This window comes from Manihot esculenta, chromosome 5, assembly GCF_001659605.2.
Source record: "Manihot esculenta cultivar AM560-2 chromosome 5, M.esculenta_v8, whole genome shotgun sequence".
Lineage (NCBI taxonomy): Eukaryota > Viridiplantae > Streptophyta > Magnoliopsida > Malpighiales > Euphorbiaceae > Manihot > Manihot esculenta.
The window spans coordinates 10,618,813-10,641,126 of NC_035165.2; the positions used below are offsets into that span (position 1 = coordinate 10,618,813).

Sequence of the window (22,314 nt, forward strand, 5' to 3'; positions counted from 1 at the left end):
ACGATCTCATCGACATACACCTACGCCAACTTGTCCACAGAATAGCCACTCCTGACAGGGATGAAGTGAGCAGATTTAGTGAGTCTGTCCACAATCTGTTGGACGCCGCCGGTAACCCCACTACGAAGTCCATAGCTATATTCTCCCATTTCCATTCTGGAATAGGTAGCGGGTTAAGCATTCCAGCCGGCTTCTGATGTTCCAGCCTCACCCTCTGACACACTTTGCAGGCTGATACAAACTGTGCCACTTCTTTCTTCATAGCTGGCCACCAATAAACCTTCTTTAGATCTTGATACATCTTGGTGGCCCCGGGGTGAATGCTGTATCTTGCATTATGAGCCTCTCTCATAATGTCTCCTTTCAGCCCTATGTCATCTGGTACACATAGTCTGCTCCCATAGCGGAGGATCCCCTTGCTGTCAAATCTGAACTCACTATCATTGCCTGACTGAACAGTCCTGGCAATCTTCACTAACTCCGGGTCCTCATGCTGTTTCTGAGCCACCTGCTCCAGAAACACGGGTGCCACTCTCATCTGGGCCACCAAGGCACCTGTACCAGACAACTCCATCTGAAGACCTTCCTCAATGAGCTTGTAAAACTCCTTCACCACTGGCCTCCTCTCTGCCGATATGTGGGATAAACTGCCGAGTGATTTCCGGCTTAAGGCGTCTGCCACAACATTCGCCTTACCCGGATGGTACTGAATCTTGCAATCATAGTCACTCAGCAGTTCCACCCATCTTCTCTGTCTCAAGTTCAAATCTCTTTGACTCAAGATGTACTGCAGGCTTTTATGATCTGTGAAGATCTCACATTTAACCCCATAGAGGTAGTGCCTCCACATCTTGAGTGCAAAGATTACTGCTGCCATCTCCAGGTCATGTGTGGGGTAATTCAACTCATGCTTCTTCAGCTGCCTATAAGCATAAGCAATCACCCTCTCATTCTGCATTAGTACACAACCCAGTCCCACACGGGACGCATCACAAAAGACTGTAAAGTCTTCATCACTGGATGGCAGAGCTAACACTGGTGCTGAAGTCAACCTCTTCTTAAGCTCTTCAAAACTCTCCTCGCACTGGTCGGTCCACAGAAACTTCTGATTCTTCCTGGTTAACCTGGTCAGAGGAGCTGCTATCTTTGAGAAGTCCTGAACGAACCTCCTGTAGTAACCTGCCAAACCCAAGAAACTTCTAATCTCTGTCACTGAAGTGGGTCTAGGCCAGTTAGCCACAGCTTCTACCTTCTTGGGGTCTACCTCTATTCCATTCTCTGACACAACATGCCCCAAGAATGAAATGCTCCTTAGCCAGAACTCACACTTAGAGAACTTGGCATACAAGCCATGTTCCCTCAAGGTCTGCAGAACCAACCTCAGATGATGGGCATGCTCCTCTGCATTCCTAGAATACACTAAGATATCATCTATGAAGACAATAACAAAGTGATCCAGGTATTGGCTAAATACTCTGTTCATGAGATCCATGAATGCTGCAGGGGCGTTGGTTAACCCGAACGGCATTACAAGGAACTCAAAATGCCCATATCTGGTCCTGAAAGCTGTCTTTGGCATATCTTCGTCCCTTATCCTTAGCTGATGGTACCCAGATCTCAGATCTATTTTTGAGAAACAACCCGCTCCGGCTAGCTGGTCGAATAGATCATCGATCCATGGCAGAGGGTACCTATTCTTGGTAGTGACTTTGTTCAACTGCCTGTAGTTGATACAAAGTCTAAGGGATCCATCCTTCTTCCTCACAAACAAGACCGGAGCACCCCAAGGTGAGGTACTCTGTCGAATGAAGCCCTTTTATACCAGCTCTTGCAATTGCTCTTTCAACTCCTTCAACTCGGCTGGGGCCATCCTGTAGGGAGGGATAGAGATCAGTTTAGTTCCAGGCATCAACTCTATCTCGAACTCTATCTCCCTAGCAGGTGGTAAACCTGGAAGCTCGTCTGGAAAAACATCCTGAAACTCTCTGACAACTGGCACCGAGGCTGGCTCCCTGACCTGACTGACTAGCTCTCTCACATGAGCTAAGTACCCCTGACATCCCTTCCTAAGCAACCTACGAGCCTGAAGAGCTGATATCAGACCTCTAGGTGTACCCCTTTTGTCTTCTCTGAAGACGACCTCTGACTCGTTCTGATCTCTGAACCTGACTACCTTGTCCCTGCAGTCCAAGGTAGCACCATGGGTAGATAGCCAATCCATCCCTAGAATGACGTCAAAGTCTGTCAAATCTAGAACCACAAGGTCGGCGGAGAGGCATCTTCCCTCAACAAAAACTGGACTGTACTGGCAGACTGACACTGCCACTGACGGGTCACACTTGGGTCCACTGACCCATATGGGACACTCTAACCCAGAGACTATCAGACCCAACCTCTCGACGGCTCTCGGAGCAATAAATGAATGAGATGCACCCGGGTCCATTAAAGCATACACATCAGAACACCCAATGACGAGATTACCTGACACCACGGTGTTGGATGTGTTAGCCTCCTGCTGAGTCATGGTGAAGATCCTGGCTGGAGCTGATGGACCTTCACCTCGGGAACCAGAAGAAGAGGCTGCCCCTCTCCCTATACCTCTGCCACTGCCCTGAGTTGTGGCTGGAGCTGCTGGCTGTGCCACACTACCAGAAGCTGTCTGCTGGGGCTGGCCCATAAAAGGTGCTCTAGGACACTCCCGAGCCATGTGTCCCTCCTGTCCACATCTGAAACATGTATTAGCCCAGCTCGACACACTCCCCTGTGTGGCCTTCCACATCTCTGGCATTCTGTACCATCTGAGCCTGAGCTCGAGCCACCGCCAAGTCCCAGACCGGATCTCAACTTATTCCAAAACTTATTCTTCTTCGGCTTCTTGGTGGTGTTATCCCACCTCTTCTTACTTGAGCTCTAAGAAGAGAGACCTGGCCCTCCTCTGCCTGGGGTCTGAACCCCTGAAGACTGGGTCACTGACTGCTTCACTGACCCCTCAACTATAGCACTCGCCTCCATCCTTCGAGCCATATCCACCACAGTGTGGAAACTTTCCCTCTCAACTGACTGAATCAACGAGGAGTACCTAGAATGCAGCTTCATAACATATCTCTTGGCCTTCTTCGTATCTGTATCTAGAGCTTGCCCTGAAAAAGGCAATAGCTCCAAGAATTTATCCGTGAACTCCTCTACACTCATGTGCTCTGTCTGCCTCAGTTGCTCAAACTCAATCATTTTCAGTTCTCTGGAACTGTCTGGAAAAGCCCATCCAGCGAACTCATTCGCAAATTCCTCCCATGTCATGCCGTCTAGTCTCGGGTCCACATAACACTTGAACCATTCCCGTGCCTTCTTGCACTTTAAAGTGAACCCTGCCATCTGAATGGCCCTGCTGTCATTTGCCCCTAGCTCATCAGTTATTGTCTTCACTACTCTCAGGTACTCAAAGGGGTCATCCCCTGACTTGTATTTGGGAGCATCCAGCTTGAGGTAATCTGTCATCTTTACTTTGCTCCCACCGGCTGAGCTAGGTCTGGGAGGTTGAGTAACTGGGGCTGCTAGTTCTGTAGGTGGTGGAGGTGGGGGTGCAGCATTCCCTGAGGTGGGGTTTGCCGGGTTAGGATAGAAGGGTGAGGGTGGATAAGCTGGGTATTGTGTATAAGGTGGATAGAAAGGTGGATAAGGCATGTAGGTAGGGTAGGGGTTAAAGCTGTAATAATCCAATGTGCCTCCCATCGGATACCCTGAACCCTGTGGGAAGGGTGGATAATGGGGTGGAAAACCATACCCCGAGGCCTGAACGCCTCCCTGAGACTCCCCTGTCCCCTCTTCCTCCATGCTCACATCCAGGTTCCCATCCCTCCTCTGATCCTCTTCCACAACCTCCCTCACATCTGAAGAACTTCCTCCTCTATCAGTCCCCCTTCTGCTAGCATCAAAAGACCTTCTAGGGTCCCTTGACACTCTTTCTCTATTTGCTCTACAAGACATTGCCCTAGGCAATGTAGGAGGACGGGCGCTCGTGCCCTCATCCTCAGGTGGTACTCCGGTCAATCTTGCCGATCGACGGGTTCCTCTCATCCTGTTTTCTGAAAAACAGTACACATCACACAAACATTAGCATCATATGGTTCATGTGAGCACACATGAACCCTCATCACATATACATCATTCATATCATAGCATCAATGCACATGTACATAATCATGGCATTTCACATCATTAAACAAGACAGGACTCCACATCCTATCCTAGTGGACATGATCTTTCCTATTGTGCTTGACCTTCTAGAACATCTATGAGCCCAACACTCTAGGTCCGATCCTATGAACCTAGGGCTCTGATACCATTCTGTAACGACCCAAAAATCGGACCGCTACCGGCGCTAGGATCCGGGCCGGCTTAAGGCCGCCAAGACCCGTAGCAAGCCTGACATACAACCTGACAACCTGTTTAATCCCATACATGATCAACAACATACATAAAAATTTAAAACTTTTCTTTCACTCATAAGCCAAACTCAACCTGTGCATGCACTGAACATACTCATAATCATAATCATGACCCCTCTGTGAGATCTCATCAATGCCCCAATGGGCAAAACATCATATGTTGAGTTGGTCTACATAAACATCATAAAAAGATTAAAGATCATGTATTAACAGGGATACCTCATACATAAAGTCAAGCACAATCTCTAATCCTCAATATCATTACATGATTGAAACTGTACTTTTACATAACATTAATACATTTATCATGTCCACACTATCTATTACATACACAAGACTTCATTACTCTTATAAACCTCCTGGTCTACCCTGTACCTGCAATCCTGGGGAAATTGGGAGAGGGGTGAGCTACTAGAGCCCAGTGAGCAGAATAATAAAACATTTAAAACATATGATAACATGGAATGCATCATATCACAGCTAATCACATCAAGGATGAACTTGTCACCAATAGCCCTCTACATGGTCCAACTGTGCCAGAACGTAGAATGGGTCCTGGTCTTTCCCTTACATAGTGCCAGCGAACGTAGAATGGGTCCCACTGGTCTTACATTCCGTACCGTACATATCACATCGTCATATCATAGATCGAGGGCTATGGTTCATCCAACATTCATCCACATCAACATTTAAAATATGCAGTGCAACATATTCGTGAATTCTAATGCAAGCAACCTAATTCATCACATGGCATTCATGATGCATGAACATGCTCAAACTATACGATCAATTTGCTTAAAAACATAAAGATTTATTCCACTCACCTCTGGATAGCTCTGACCAGACACTGGGGCAACAGACTCACTGCTGGGGTCCTCGGTTCCTCGGGTCCGAACCTACACAGGTGGACTCAAATGAGGGACCAAACAAACATGAACATAACTCTAAACTACTCCCCAAAAACCCCCTAAAACATCATGAAACAATCATAGAAAAACATGCAAGAGAGGGCTGGACAGGGCACTTTCGGCGGCAGATTCAGCGGCCGAAAGTCCCTCCAGAGCCGAAAGTCAGGCAGGTTCGGCGGCACCTTCGGCGGCCGAAACTCCCAGACAGAGGCAAAACTCATGCATGTTTGGCGGCACTTTCGGCGGCCGAAACTCCCAGACAGAGACGAAAGTCTCCTTTCGAGGGCAAGCTTCGGCAGCCGAAGGCTGCCTCCATAAGCATGTTCGGCGGCCGAAAGTTCCTTCGGCTGCCAAACCTGGTTTCTCCCTTAGTGGCAGAAACTCAGCTCTTCTATGCACATTTGCCTCCAAAACTATCCAATCATGCATAAACCTATTCTACAACATTCCCAATCATACACAAGCAAACATACACTTTCCTAGGGGCATCAAACCATCAAAAACCCCAACTACAACACACAAGCAACTCACATTGTTCATAAACACAAATAAAACCCATAAACCTAACCATGAGCTAAACATGCATTCTACCCCATAGATCGACTTAAAACTTACTTAAAACATGAAATGAGTTTAAGATCGGCTCTTACCTCGTGGAGATCGAGAGAGACGACCTAAACTCGGAGATGGGAGGGGTTGAGTTCCCTTGAACCTCAAAGCTCCAAAACTTTGCTCAAAGCTTGAAAATCTTCAAAACAAAGTAAAAACTCATGAAAATCGAGTAGGATTGGAAAGAAAGAACTCAAGATCGGTGAGGGACAGCGAAGAGCTCACCTTGGCCGGAAATGGGGAAAAAAAAGCTCGCCCGTTTTCGGCTAAGGGACCCTTTTATAGTGGCTGGCCAGGCCACGTTCGGGGGCCGAACGTGCGTCCGCATGCATGCCATGTTCGGCGGCCGAACTTGAGGTTCGGCGGCCGAACCTGGACTTTCCTCACTTATGCTTTCGGGGGCCTAAAGGCGCTCCCGAAGGCATGCATGTTCGGCGGCCGAACCTGAGTTTTCCTTCAATGTTGTTTTTATGCAAAAACTCATTTCCATTTTACTTAAACCATGACATACCTTAAAACATTTTATGAAAACATGATTCTACCCTACTAGAGGCTTCCGACATCCGAGATTCCACCGGACGGTAGGAATTCCGATACCGGAGTCTAGCCGGGTATTGCATGTATTAGGTTGATTGCATTAGAATTCACGAATATGTTGCATTGCATAATATGATGTTGATGTGGATGGATATTGGATGATCCATTAGCCCTCAATATGGAATAATATGATATGATGATGATACGGTATGAAGTCCAAGAAGACCCATTCTACGTCCCTGGCACTATGTAAGAGAAAGTCCAGGAAGACCCATTCTACGTCCCTGGCACTATGTAAGAGAAAGTCCAGGAAGACCCATTATACGTCCCTGGCACATTGGAATGTTATGATATGTTTAAGGGAAAGACCAGGACCCATTCTACGTCTTGGCACTATTGGAATGTGTAGAGGGCTATTGGTGACAAGTCCATCCTTGATGTGATTTGTTTGTGATGTGATGCATTTCATGAAAGCATCAATTTATATATATTATTTTCCTATTCTGCTCACTGGGCTCTAGTAGCTCACCCATTTCCCTCAACCCCCAGGTTTGCAGGTGCGGGCTAGACCAGGAAGTCACCAGGAATAGAAGTTTATATATGTAATAGTTAGATGTGGACATGTATTGTAAAATGTTATAATGTGATGTAATGTAAAGAACCGTATTGAGGATAGAATTGTGCTTGGCCCTAGTGTATGTAAATCCCTTTTTGGTACATGATCTTTTTAAAGAAATGTTTTCAAGATGTTTTATGTTAACCAAGCTTAATGTATGATATGTTACCCCATTGGAGCATTTGATGAGGGCTCCAATGTGGGGTTTTATGTTTATGGTTATGTGCATGCTCAGATTAAGCTTAGTGATGAAAGAAAAAGTTTAAAGTTTTTATGTATATGTATGATCATGTATGGGATTTAACAGGTATACAGGATGTATGTTAGGCTTGCTACGGGTCCCGGTGACCTTAAGTCGATCTGGATCCTAGCGCCGGTAGCGGTCCGGTTTCCGGGTCGTTACAAATAGTCTCAGAAGAAATGATATGAGAAGGATCAAATCTATATCTTTTCAGCATGGATACATGGAAGACATTATGTATTTTATATAATTCTGGAAGTAATAATAACCTGTAGGCTACCGGATCTACAAGTTCATTTATCTCATATGAACCGATAAACCTATGACTTAACTTTTCCTTTTTGCCAAATCTAAGCACCCTCTTCCATAGAGAGACTTTAAGAAACACTTTATCTCCAACTTCATATGCTATATCTTTTCTCTTCAAATCTGTATAAGGCTTTTGTCTATCTGAAGCTGCTTTCAACCTTTCCTTGATAGTTCTAACATTCTCTTCTATTTTTCTCATCAAATCTAGACCTATTAGTTTAGTTTCCCTGAGTTTTGTCCAGCACAATAGAGTTCTACATTCCCTTCTATACAATGCTTCATAAGGTGCCATTTTAATACTTGCATGATAACTATTATTGTATGCAAATTCAATCAATGGAAGGTGTCTCTCCCATCTCCTTTCAAATTCAATAACATAACTTCTAAGCATATCTTCCAGTATTTGAATTACCCTTTCAGATTGCCCATCTGTTCGAGGATGAAAAATTATACTAAAGTTCAACTTAGTACCCAGTGCTTCGTGCAATTTCTTCTAAAATCTAGATGTGAACCTCGGGTCCCTATCTGAAATAATGGAAAAAGGTACTCCATGTAATTGAACTATTTCATTAATGTATAGCTCTGCATATCTCTCCAACGACTAATCAGTCGTCACTAGTAAGAAATATGCTCACTTAGTCAATCTATCTACAATCACCCAAATGACATCTTTTTTCTTTGGTGTTAGTAGCAATCCCATAACAAAATCTATAGTGATCCTATCCCATTCCATTCTGATATGGAAATAGGATGTAAAAGACCATATGGAACTTGATGCCCAACCTTCACCTGCTGACAAGCCAAACATTTAGCCAAAAATTCAACTATATCTTTCTTCATATATGGCTACCAATAATGTATTTTGAAATCATGATACATTTTAGTGCTAGTAGGATGTATAACATATGAACTATTGTGTGCTTCCTTTAGAATATTTTTTTCAGGTCATCAACATTAGGTACACATATTCTACCTTCATAATTCAAACAACCATCATTATGAACCACATGTTTTTGCTTTTTCCCCACTTGGACTTGCCTTATCCACAAAGCTATTTCGATATCCCATTTCTGTGCTTTCTGGACTTGTTGGAGTAGATTGAGTCTAAGCTTTAGTTCTGCTATGATGTCCCCATCATTAGCTAAAGATAGACGAGTATTCATAGCTCTTAGAGCAGCTAAGGATTTCATGCTAAGTGCATCTGCTACCAGATTGGCCTTGCTTGGATGATAGTCAATAATGCAGTTGTAATCCTTAAGCAACTCTAATCATCTTCTCTGTCTCAGGTTCAACTCCTTTTGTATTGGTAAATATTTTAAACTTTTATGATCTGTATAGATATAATATTTCTCCCCATACAGATAATGCTTCCATATCTTTAATGCAAAAACTATGGCTGCTAACTTTAAAGCATGGGTAGGTTAGTCCTTTTCATACAACTTTAATTGTCTTGAAGCATAAACAACTACCTTTCCCTCTTGCATGAGTACACAACCAAGCTCACTATGTGAGGTATCACTGTATATCATAAAATCTTTACCCGATTCTGGCTATGTAAGTACAAGTGCCTCTATAAGCATCTTTTAAGCTTTTCAAAACTCTTCTAGCATTTTTCATCCTAGTCATACTTAACATTCTTGCATAACAATTTAGTCAGTGGGGCAGTAATGATTGAAAATTCCTTTACAAATATCTAGCCAAATCTAGAAAACTTCTAATCTCTGCTACATTCTTAGGTGGTTTCCATTCAAAGATAGCTTCTATCTTTTTAGGGTCTACTCTAATTCCTTCAACAAACACAACGTTTCCAAGAAAGGATATATCATTCAGCCAAATCTCACAACTAAGCTTGACATAAAGTTGTTTCTCTCTTAGAGTCTATAATACTATCCTCAAATGTTGATCGTGATCTTCCTTAGTCTTTGAGTATATCAAGATATCATCTATGAATACTACTACAATATGATCTAGTTAGGGATGGGAGATGCAGTTCATCAGATCCATGAAAGCTACAGGAGCATTAGTTAGCCCAAAAGGCATAACAATAAATTCATATTGTCCATATCGGGTTCTAAAAGCAGTTTTAGAGACATTTGTTTCTTTTATCTTCAATTGATGGTAAATTGATATCAAATCAATTTTAAAAAAGATACCTGCTCCTTTCAGTTGATTGAACAAGTCATCTATTTGAAGCAAAGGGTATTTACTCTTAATTGTCATCTTATTTAGTTGCCTATAATCTATACATAACCTGAGGGTCCCATTCTTCTTTTTTATAAAAAATACGGGTGCGCCTCAAGGTGAGATATTAGGTCGTATGAAACCCTTGTCAAGAAATTATTGTACTATATTTTTAACTCTTTTAGTTCAGTAGGTGCCATCCTATAAAGAGCAATAGACATAGGTGCAGTGCCTGGTATAACATCTATAGCAAACTCCACCTCTTTCAATAGTGGTAACCTAGGAAGTTCCTCAGAAAAAACGTCTGGGAAATCACACACTGTGGGTATGTCATGCACACCTAGATTATCCTTTTTAGTTTCAAGCACATAGACTAGGTAGGCTTCACAATCCTTGCTAATCAATCTCTTAACTGTAGTGTTCGATATAACATTAGACAGATAATTTGATCTCTCCCCTACAACTACTACATCATCTTCAAGTGTTTTCAATATAATTCATTTTGATATGCAATCTACTATTACCCGATGCCTAGATAACCAGTACATGCCAAGGATTACATCAAATTCTCTAAAGGGTAACTCTATCAAATCACCATAGAAAGTCTGATTATAGATGGATATAGGACAATCTCCATATACTTTACTCATTATCACACTATGGCCAAGGGGGTTGGTTACTGTTATATCTTGGTTTAGAAAATCTGCATGTAATTTTTCCTCATTGATAATGGGTATACATATGTATGAATGTGTAGATCCTGAGTCTATCAATGCATGCACAAGTTTATCAAAGATTGAGAATGTACCAACTATCACATATGGGGAGTCTTTATCCTCCTTATCCATGATGGCATAGGCTCTAGTAGGTGTTCTGAAGTCTAGTCTATCTATTGTTTCATACACCTTCTGAAAGGCTAAAGTTGCCCCAATTTGATTACGTATACCTCTTTCTCTTCCTTTAGGTCCAGCAAGAATGGGCCTCTCTACAGGTGGTGTTGATGATAACTGTCCTTTAGGATAGTCTCTCATAAGATGCTCAGTGGATCCACACCTGAAGCAAGCCCCTATTAGTTTTTTGCAGGGTCCCAAATGTCTTTTACCACAATGCTCACATACTGGGTATTGTCCCCTGCCTGCCCCTTCTGAACTAGCTACAGAAGTACTAGTTTGCTACCCAAACCTTCCTGCAGAAATCTGCATTGGTCTCTGCCTTTATCTCTATACCTAACTTTGCCTTGATGGTTGAGCACCCCTCTTTCTCTTAATAGGTGCTTGAGAGGCTGATGATTGCCCCTGTGTCTGGGTTTGCCCTCTCTTCTATTGTCCTTTTTATCTCCAGCTCTGATATTATTCTTTTATCTTTTCTATATTCAGTACTGCGTTTACAAGAGTAGAGAACTCTCTGATGGGATGGGCTACCAAAAGCACCCTGATGTCACTATGCAAACCCTACTAAAAAATTTTACATCTAGCTTCCTTTGTAGGCACTATTTCTCGGGCATACTTACTTAGTCTGATAAAATATTTTTCATACTCACCGATAGTCATCTTGCCTGTTTTAGATACAGGAACTCTCTTCTCTTTTCATCTAGATACAAATCTCCAATATACTTCTTTCTAAACTCAGCCAGCAAGAATTCCCAAGTCCGTTGCTCATGCTGCACTATCTGTGATGTGGTATCCCACCACTGATAAGCTTCCTCCTATAACAAAGCAACTGTATAAGCCACACTATCTGATGGTACAATTAGAGCTACTGCAACACACTTTCTATACTTTTCAACCAGTAATCTGTTGTCGGAACATCATCTTCCCTTCTGCCTTTGAATTCAATAGCTCTATATTATCTAAACTTATCTATTGATGGTCTAATAAGAGCCTACACCGGCACTGCTACTGATGGTGGCACCTAAGGTGCTGCTCTTGAAACTCATCTAAACATATTTGCTACTTGCTGTAAGAATGCATCCCTTCCTGGCCTACCTTCACCAGAAGGAGCTAGTGCAACTGTTGGCTCAATAGGTTCTGAGGGCATGACTTCCCACCTCCTCATCTATATCATGTTGTAATTCCTCATACATCCTATAAACAATTAAAGACACAAAACAGGTTTACATCAAATTTACATAGTTATATCATAACCTTGACACATTTGGTATGTACATTCACCTATACTATATCCTAGAACCGCCTAAACCTTTACTTTGATACCAAAAAATGTAACAGCCCTTACCCATTTATTAAATAGCTGAGTAAAGGATGCCACATGCTATACTATATACAATTACATATATAGACTTAAATTAGCTTATACATTATTAGTTGTTATTTAATTTATTTAAAAATATATTAATTCACATTAACAATTTTAAAAGGAGAAACTCCAAAAGTCTTGCTTGTTTTTTAGCAATTATCTCTGTCAAAAATAAATCATAAATTCTCAATATTTACTCAATTCACACTATTAAATCTATAAATGGGACATATTAACTTAAAGTAGTAAATATATTGATTTATATTTTTACTGTTTTTAACACTCATTTATAGACTCCTGGTGGACTACTTATGTACATGTCAAACATAAACAACCTCTTTACGAAAGTTGAGATTAACTAGTTATGATGATGTCTCCGTGTTGATGCAGAACCAGGCATCTTATTTATCACTTCCTTTGCCCGTTATCTGCGTATAGAAAAGTCCAATGTGCTGAGCTCACGCCTAGTGGATTAAGAATAATATATTCATACGAAGAATAAATAAGATTACGCATGACAGTTACAACAAAATCATTTCATAAGACTGTGTGGAAATTTTGTATATTTGTGGGTAAAAAGTGAGCAAATTAAGTCATGCAGTTGTATATATGTAAGGTCATTCATATTATGGTAACCATTTTGTATGCATGCTTATAAGATATTAACAAGTCTTATAATTAAATCTTAACCCCTATAAACTCTTAGCAGAACCAACTAGCTAGACAAGGAAAAAGTATGTATAGCATAAAGTGCCAAACTGTATGGCCTAGGGGCGAATGCTATGATTGTATAGTTCAAAAGCCGAGAAACTGTATGATACATGGTGTGTCAAAAATATCATATCATGTAGCCCATTAGGGTGTAATACTACTAAACTGTATATGTCTTGCTACGCCCTTATTCTGTACATGACTTCCACTAATGTTTACTAGGGCCAAGAATGCATATTTACATGTTAAATATTTATTTATACTAAAATTATCCATTGAGATGCTTAACATATTGAAACAAGTAAGCATGTCAGATTATACATTCATAAGCAAGCATGTCGATAAAACGAGTTCTTAAAAGCATACATGTGTGTATAATAGACCATATTCAGTCATGGACATATTGTTATTTCATTAAGAACATGTGTATAAAGTTTTAGTTTATTAAGTTAGCACGTGCGTAAAGCAGGCACGTCAAGTTAGCACGTACATGATTTGGCAACAATGCTAACATGTCAATCCCTTTAGGTCAATATTCATATTTATATTTGTTTCTGCCTGAGATTTTGTTACATTTCCAAATGTCTTATGGATAGAATTAGACTAATCTTTCTCATGAACTTTGTGTATTTATGTCTTAGCTTTCTAACAAGATATATTACATCTAATTCTGACCATCCTAACTTGAGTTATGAATTTTTCTTTGCAAACTGGCCAATCAGGTACTAACCAGTATAGTTTTAATACTTGTTTTTTAGTCTAACAAAACATATCATATGCATACATTTTCATACAGATTCAAGTTTAAGTTTCTTCTACAAAGTCTTAATGTACTTCTCAAGGTATCCTGAAATGACATCTAAAAAAAGACCAGGGCATGGCCTGAGGTAGAGTTTACTAATCTGTCGATGGATGGGAGTGCATAGTGATCCTTCAGGCATGCCTTATTTAGATCGGTAAAGTCTATGTACATCCTCCACTTTTCATTTGCCTCTTTGACCAATACTACATTGGCGAACCATGTAGGATATTGAACTTCCTTTATTAAACCTGCACTCAAGAGTTTGTTAACTTCTTTGTTAATCACCTATTGTCTCTCCAGGGCAAATTTTCTTTTCTTTTGCAATACCGATTTTATTGACTCATCAACAGATAGTTTGTGGGTGATTAAGATTGGGCATACACTTGTTACATCTTCTGGATACCAAGCAAAGATGGTCATTCTATGTTTTAGTAATTTTACTAAATTATCTTTTACTACACTACTCAATGTAGTTCAAAAATGCACATTTTTATTTGCTTCCAAGTGGATTTCCTCTACTGGGTCTGCTAATTCTGGCTTCATATGAGAGTCTGATTTTTCTAACAAATCAATCGACATTATTGCTTTCCTGAGACTTTTCATGGAGTGCCTATAACATTCTTGTATTGACTTCTGACTGCCTCAAACAATTGTCAATCATCTAGTGTTGGTAACTTTAAACATAAGGTACCCATGTTAATTATTATCATATGGCAGTTTAAGACCGGGTAACCGACTATTACATTATAGGCAAGTGGAATATCTACCACTGCAAATTCTACATATAGCTTCCACTTGTACTTCTCATCTCTTAGCACAAGCAAGAGATTAATGGTGCCAAGAACTGCCACGGTTTTATCCCCTAGTCCCACTAATGGGTAGGAGACTTTAATAAGATTGTTTTTATCTAAACCCAACTTATTAAACACTTATAAAGTGAGAAGGTTAATAGAGCTACCTGTGTCTACCAAGACTCGTCTTACATCATACATGTTCAACCGAATGCTTATAAATAGCAAGTCATTGTGCAAAGTTTTTGTCACTCTATCCATTGGCCTGAACTTTATCTCTTGTTTCTTCCATGGTTCTTGCTCTACATATAAGACATCCTCAGGGGTGCACTTATTCTTTTCCTTACAATCACTAAGGCCACCTGCAATCACCTGTATAATCCTAATGGGTTCAAAATCAATAATGTTTTCTGGTACTCTTATCTCAGGCTTGGATCTCTTGTCCTCTTAGTCTTTCTTGGCAAACTTCTAGAGCGTACCATCCCTTATCAGTCTTTTGAGTTCGTTCTTCAACTGCTGATATTCATTCATTGTGCATCCATGATCTTCATGGAATCGACAGTATTTTGTCTTGTCCCGCTTAGTGGCTCTACCAAGGTTGAGCTTAAAAGGCCATCTGACCTATTTGTTATTCTTCCTAATCTACATCAAAAATGTGTTCGCGAGTCATATAAGAAAGTGTAATTCTTATACTTACCTTGTTCTTCCTCCCCGAGACATGAGATAATTCTTCTAATCTCCTTCATAGTCTCGCCTTTCTAGCTTTTGAGTTGTATTTTGACTTGAAATCTTATCCTCTCTCAGCGCCTAGACTTCATCATCCAACCGAGTATACTTTTGTACCTTGTCCATTAACTGCTAATAAGTGGCTGCTAGGTTCTTGATTAATGAATCCATAAACTTTATGTTGTGAGTCCCTTTCTGTAATACCCGGCTAGATTCCGGCATTGGAATCCCTACCTTCCGGCGGAATCTCCGTTGAAATATGGAATTTTGATGATGCCAGAGTCTTCTAGAGGGGAAAAATGTGATTTCTAAAATGTTTTTACTAATTTCATGGTTTTAATTGGAAAAGAATGTGAGTTTTGAAAAGAAAAGACCAAGGAGGCTTTTACCAGGTTCGGCCGCCGAAAGTGAAGTTCGGCTGCCGAACATGGAAAGGCTTCAGGAGCGCCTTTGGCCTCCGAAAGCCTTGTTTGAATGAACCAAGGTTCGGCCGCCGAACATGCATGAGTTTAGGGGGCACATTAGGCTGCCGAAGGTGATTCAGCAGGCCGCCTATAAAAAGCCCTCAGATCGGAAATGGGCGAGTTTTCTCCCCATTCTCGAGCTCAAGTGAGTTTTGGCCCTCCTTTGGTCGTTTTCATGATTTTCTCTACCCACCTTCAAGTTTTCATGAGATCTACCCTTGTTTTGAAGTTTTGAAGCTTAAAAAGGAGTTTTGGGAGTTTGGAGGCTTTTGGAGCTTGGATCCTCCACACCCCCAAGTTAGGGATCACACCACCCCTCGATCTTCAAGAGGTAAGTGTAGATCCTTGCTTTCCTTTATGTTTTAATGAAGTTTTAAGAGGTTTTAATGGTTGAGTATGGGTAGATATGCATGTTTAGGTTTATGTGGGTTTTATGCCCAATGTATGTTTATATGTGTTTATGTGATGATATGTTGTTAGTTATGCTCCTTTATGCATGTGGGAGTGAGTATGCATGATGGGGAGAGAGTATGTGAGGATTTGGGTTGTTTTGATGGTTTTGGCCTATGTGGGTCATAAACTATCTATGTATGTTTTGATATTGTTTTTGGAGTTTAATCAAGTTGTTAAGCCCCTTTGTGCATGGTTAAGAGTTTGTGCATGTGCTGAGAAGTTGGGTGTATGTTGTGGGGTGTTTAATATGGTTTAAGAGGCTGTTGGTGCATGAGGCTGAGTTCTGGACGAACTCAGGTTCGGCCGCCGAAAGTAGTTTCGGCCGCCGAACCTGCCTATGGATGCATGGATTGGCCGCCAAACCTTGCCCCCGAAAGTTGAGTTTTGGCTTGAAAGCAGACTTTTGGCCGCCGAAGGAAGGTTCGGCCGCCGAAAGTGCCTGACTTTCGTCTCTGGAGAGGGACTTTCGGCCGCCGAAGGTGCCGCCGAAAGTGCCCGAGTTTCATCTCTGGAGAGAGGGTTCGGCCGCCGAAGGTGCCGCCGAAAGTACCATGTCCAGCCTTTTCTTGAGTGTTTTCTATGCATGTTTAAGTGATGCTTTAGGGGGTTTTTGGGTAGTTGTTTATGAGTTGTTTAGAGTATGTTTGGCACCTCACTGGAGTCTACCTGTGTAGGATCGGACCCGAGGAACCGAGGTGTTTAGCAGTGTCGGCCGTTCAGAGTTGGTCCAGAGCTAGCCAAAGTTGAGTGGAACTGAACCTTATGTTTTAAAATAAATCAAATGTTAAGCATGTTCATGCATCATGATTACCATGTTATGTAATAGGTTGTTTGCATTAGAATTCACGAATATGTTGCATTGCATATTATGTTGTTGATGTGGATGAATCTTGAATGATCCTTTAGCCCTCAGTACGATGTGAAATGATATGATATGACATGGTATGATATGATATGACATAGTATGATATAAGATAGAAAGACCAAGTTGCCCCTGGCACTATGATAAATGTAAGCGAACACTAGGTGAGGCCTAATCGCCCCTGGTGTAGTTGGACTTGTTATGACATGAGTTATGTAAGCGAATACTAGGTGTGGCCTCATCGCCCCTGGTATAGTTGGACGTACTACGGTATGTAGAGGGCTATCGGTGACAAATTCATCCTTGATGTGATATGTCTGTGATGTGATGTATTCCATGATAGCATACGTTAAAATGAACTGTTTTCTTTTATGGTTTCTGCTCACTAGGCTTTATAGCTCACCCCTCTCCCCTAACCCCAGGTATGCAGGGTCAGAGGTAGTTCAAGAAGTCACCAAGCTATGGCTATGGTCATGTTTTGTAATAGAATGGTAGTGGACATGATGTAATGTACGTTTATGTATTAATGTAAAAGAGTTATGCTGTAAAATGATTTTATGTAATATGTTTAGAGTGATAGTATTGTGCTTGGCCCGAGTTGGATAATCCCTTGTGCATGAATTTTATTTTATGTTGTTATATGTGATGGACCAAGTTTGACATAGGGTATGCTGACCCTAGGGGTTCTATGAGATCAGTCATAGTGCATATGCAGGTCAAACTGGTTAAAGGTAAAGTTTTAAATATTTTATGGTAATGTTTGTTCATGTTTAGGGATTATACCGACTGTACAGGATGCATAGTAAGCTTGCTACGGGTCCCGGCGGCCTTATGCCATTCTGGATTCTAGCGCCGGTAGCGGTCCGGATTTCTGAGTCGTTACACTTTCTTTAATGTTTTGCATGCTATCTTGTGATCCAATTCTTCAATATGTATGGCTTCAGCAGTGAAACGTGAGATAAAACTCCTTAAAGACTCGCCCTTTCTTTATTTGATTTTTCACAAGTCTGAGAAGAGTTTTTTAAGAGGTATACAAGTAACAAATTTGGATTTAAATAACATGGCAAGTTGTGTAAAACTATGGATATAACTTAAACTCAGATGCTGGTACTATTTCTAGGCCAAACCTGTGAGGATGGATGGAAAGACTCGACACAACACAAAATGTTAACATCCTGTACCTAAATCGTAGTCCGAAAGATAGCCAGATGACTCCTGGGGTTTACTGTCCCGTCATACTTATCCAAACAGGCAGATTGAACTTTGTGAGAAAAGTTTCTACAAGAATTTCCTCCGACAGGGGTGAACGTCATCCAAACTATAATCTTCCTTTTCCTCCTTCTAGTACCTTTGTACAACACGAACCAACTTCCAGTCAATGTCTTTGGGGCCTTGTCCGATGATTTTTCATCATTTAGTTTGACCTTTCCTTTAAACTACGTGTCAATTGCCTCCGTCTGAGTCTTTAAGGTCTCGAAAGAAGCTTCCTCCCTTATTATAGGAGTCATGAATGAGGCCTCCTCCCGAGTTTTACATTGCTTAAGAGTTGCCTGCAGCCTTTTTATGTATTGAACCATCTGCTCATTATTCAAATTATTGAAGTTTGTCTCATTGACTATGGAAAAGTGTCATGTCCACTGCCAGGGGTGGAGGAGACGATAGCTCCCCTGTTGGCACTAGACTTAGCAACAGCTCATGAGTTTTTAGCCATTTTAAGAGTAAAGTGTGAGAAATTAAAAGGAATTTTAAGTGAAAAGGTAAATAGAAATGCTAGGCCGCATTTATCTCCAAATGAACAAGAAAAACTCGATGGGGATCTCGGCAATAGAACCAAATGATGTGATCGAAAAGAAGCTGAAAGTAATTTATCACTCTGCAAAAAAAAAAAAAAGAAAGTTAGGTGATCGGTACTTATAAGCAGTCATTTTGACGCTCAAGTCAGTAACTTATTAGAAAGGGTGAGTGTAAATAGATTATTTGAGTTTAAAAAGAGTGTAAGAATGTATACTTTTAACTCTGTATATGCTTTACTTTTATACCATAAGAAGACAATGTTAGTTGGCGATTTTCCTAGAAATCTGATTAGTACCCGTTAATGGATAAGAGATTCCGCAATTGTAGGCGTAATTGGAATCTGCTGAATGATATCATTTTAACGATAACTTAGATGTTATAGGAGGCTCAACTAGACACAAGAGGGCAACTCTTCTACCGTTCCAAATGTTAACCATTATGATGATCGGGTCTCCTTTCTTATGGGTGAGGCTTGTATGATTGAGAGTTATAGGTTATTAAAGTTTTGTTGTGACTCTGTCGAATGGCAACAATAAATGGCATGCTTTGGGCACATATTATACAATATCAATAAGCAATGTCTTTACAAAAATAATCGAAAAAAAATAATGTCTTGAAAATTATAACAAATTACATTATTATTAATATTATTAAATACATCTCTCTATAACTTTTTTTACAAAAAGAATGTATTTCCAATAAAAAGAGAAAAAATGTAATACCTTGAAAATTATAAAGAATTACATTATTATTAATATTATTAAATACATCTCTCTTGCAACTTTTTTTTACTAAAAATGTATTTTCCAGTAAAAAGGGAAAAAATCTAATATCTTGAAAATTATAAAGAATTATATTATTATTAATATTATTAAATACACCGCTCTATAACTTTCTTTGTTACAAAAAATGTATTTTCCAGTAAAAAGGATATTACTAGCAGTGAGCAATGTGAAGAAATCAGGTATTGGTAATCTGGTGGCTGCTGAGTGTCACTTCGCAAGTAAATGGCGTGCACGCTGATTGGCTCCTTTTACTCGAGAGTTCAGCTCATCAATATCCCCACCTAGATTATCAAGGGCTTTATTTTGCCTGTATGCATTTGCCATACAAGTTAGAACATTTGTGCAAAGTTAGAAGCTTAAAATATAATAATTTACAGAAATAATGCAGAATTGAGTTATTTCTATACTCAATAAGAAGAATATCATTGCTGACCTGTCAATTTCATTTCCCATCTCACAAGCCATGCCCTTCAAATCACCAAGGATATTACTCAAATCTGAAAGCCCATCATCTTGTTTTGCCTTCTCTAGCTGCCATAGACAAAGAAAACAAATATATGAATTCAATAATACAGCTCAAATAAAATCAAGCATTCCTAATCACCAGTTAAAAGGCACAAACCTCCACTTTCTGCATGGCAGTTAATGGTTCAGAAGGAGGTGATGCAGGAGCTGAATGTCCTCTAGCTTTACCTCCTACACCCAGCTTTTCTCTTTCTTCTTTGTTTTTTGCACTTTTTTTGGATGGCTTATCTGCAGCCAAAAAGAACATCAATGAAAAGCATAATTATATACTCAAGTCAGGTAAATTTCTTAAAAAATAAACTATCCAGTGACATCAGAATTAAAGACCTGCTGTGGTCACAGGCCCTGTTATTTTCTTGGTCTTCTTAGGTTTCCAAGGCTTGGAGAAGATGCCCCCAAGATTATTTAACAGCTTTTCACCCTAACAATAGCAATACAAGGACTTAGGAATGATTCACAATTAAAACTTTCCAGATAAACAGGGACAATGTAAAATGAATTCAAAATTATATATTGATCTCACCTTACTCAGATCCTTGTCCATATCCACAGCCATCTGGTGGGTCCTGTTGATTTGGTCACCCTGAGCATGCAACATATCAAGAGTTTTCGTAGCATCTTGTTTGATGTCCTCTGCAATCCTTAGGCAATTATTAACACCACTTGTTGTCTCCTCAGCCTTGTACATAGCATAATTCTCCAGCTCTTGAACACTTTGGTTCTCTAGTCCTCCTGAGTCCCGGAAGCCATTCTTGTATCTGTCATCATCTGCAGGCTGACGTTTGCCATTGGATTCATCATCTGAATCGAAAGGGTCAGTCTGATCTGCCTTAGTTGCTTTATTTGCAGGTGCTTTCATAAATCCAAACATTTTGTCTTTAAGGAAAGATTGTACACATCAAAGGTGTATAAATGAGGTTGAAAATCCAAAACCCAGGAGACAAAATGATGGGATTCTTGAGAAACTCTGCTTATGTTTCCTAAACATAAACATAGTTAATTAGTGAACAACTAATGACTTCAATGATGTTAAAAAAATGGCTTCAGCAGTAGTATGAGGATCTCAAAACAGAGACAATTTAGAAAAACCAACAATTAATGTATGATAAATCAAAATAAGGTAATAGCATCAAAAAGAATAAAAGAATGGGAACCTTTCAAGGCAATTAACAGTAGATCACATTTGCAATAAAAGCATGCCAAGAATCCAGAATGAACCCCATACCAAAAAAAGAGATCGAACAAGTACTCGCTGGAATCCCCAATTACACTCCTCACGGTTATCTTTGATATTGACGATAAATAACAGAATTCAAACGGAACCCAAAACAATATTTTACATAAAAGAATATAAATATTCGTTTCAAGGGTCCAGATGCAATCAAGATCGGTTGATCAAAGATGTAGCAGAAATTTGATAACAAAATCGCATTAGAAAGTGAAAGAAATCAACAAACCTGGGTTTCCTGTGTGTTGGCAATCTCCAAAGAGAGGAGTTGGAAGTTTGTTATGCAAAAGAGAAGAGGAAGAATTAGAGATTTGTTTAAGAGTAGAAATAGGAAAGGATTAGAGATTATTAGAGAGAAAGAGTCTCTCTTCCGCAGTTTGAAAAGAAAACGGATGGAAGGCGCCGCGGAAAAAGAAAGAGGTCTCTAATTTGCGGATATTTTTAGACCGTTGGAGTTTTTCTTCTGATCTTTGGAGGGAGGACAATTTTTGTAACACGGCTATTATAAACTCTGAGTTTATCAAGGATAGTTTGTTAAATTAGAAATATTTTTTTTTTCTCTTCTATATAATATCAATTTAATTTTTTAATTTTTTAATTTTTTTAAAAATCAATCAAATAATTTTTTTATTTTTTTAAAATATTAAAAAATTAACTAAACATTAAGGATGAAAGAAAATATATATATATATAATTTAAGAAACTGAAATTTCAATTATATTAAAATTACATTATGCAATGTAGTTACTGTAAGTCGACTCTCTTTCAATAGCTTAAATTTAAGAAACTGAGTTTAATTTAGATTCTTAGTTGTGGAGCTGCTAACGTGCATGTGATCCTGTATTACTGCATATGGTTGAATGTTTAGTCCATTCGACTTAATTTTAAATCGAATTAAATAATTTAAAAATTAAAATTTTAATATTTATAAAAATTAAATCAATTAATTTTAAACAGAAATCAATTTAATCAATTAATTTGATTCAATTTGATTTAATTTGATCAATTAGGTTTTTTATAAATTTTTTAATTTTTACATTTTATTTTTAATATTCACTCTAAAGAAATTTT

The 22,314-nt window shown here is 39.7% G+C and overlaps 1 protein-coding gene across 1 annotated transcript; it reads right to left on the bottom strand.

Annotated features, from left to right (window-relative positions):
* Positions 1-19,589: 19,589 nt before the first annotated feature.
* Positions 19,590-21,709, bottom strand: LOC110616005 (putative SNAP25 homologous protein SNAP30). The gene is made up of 6 exons (XM_021758300.2): positions 21,473-21,709; positions 20,539-20,995; positions 20,343-20,436; positions 20,113-20,243; positions 19,924-20,021; positions 19,590-19,797 (listed from the first exon to the last, which is right to left on the bottom strand). The coding sequence occupies exons 2-6, from the start codon at positions 20,884-20,886 to the stop codon at positions 19,698-19,700; spliced, it is 771 nt and encodes a 256-aa protein (XP_021613992.1). The 5' UTR covers positions 20,887-20,995; positions 21,473-21,709; the 3' UTR covers positions 19,590-19,697.
* Between the last annotated feature and the right edge of the window lie 605 nt (positions 21,710-22,314).

Excerpts from the sequence above, each read along its gene's own strand:
- LOC110616005 (XM_021758300.2), bottom strand. The coding sequence starts at position 20,886 with ATGTTTGGATTTATGAAAGCACCTGCAAATAAAGCAACTAAGGCAGAT. Across the intron at positions 20,022-20,112 it reads CTGCCATGCAGAAAGTGGAG|CTAGAGAAGGCAAAACAAGA; the intron begins GTTTGTGCCTTT and ends TGTCTATGGCAG. Across the intron at positions 19,798-19,923 it reads ATGGGAAATGAAATTGACAG|GCAAAATAAAGCCCTTGATA; the intron begins GTCAGCAATGAT and ends AAATGCATACAG.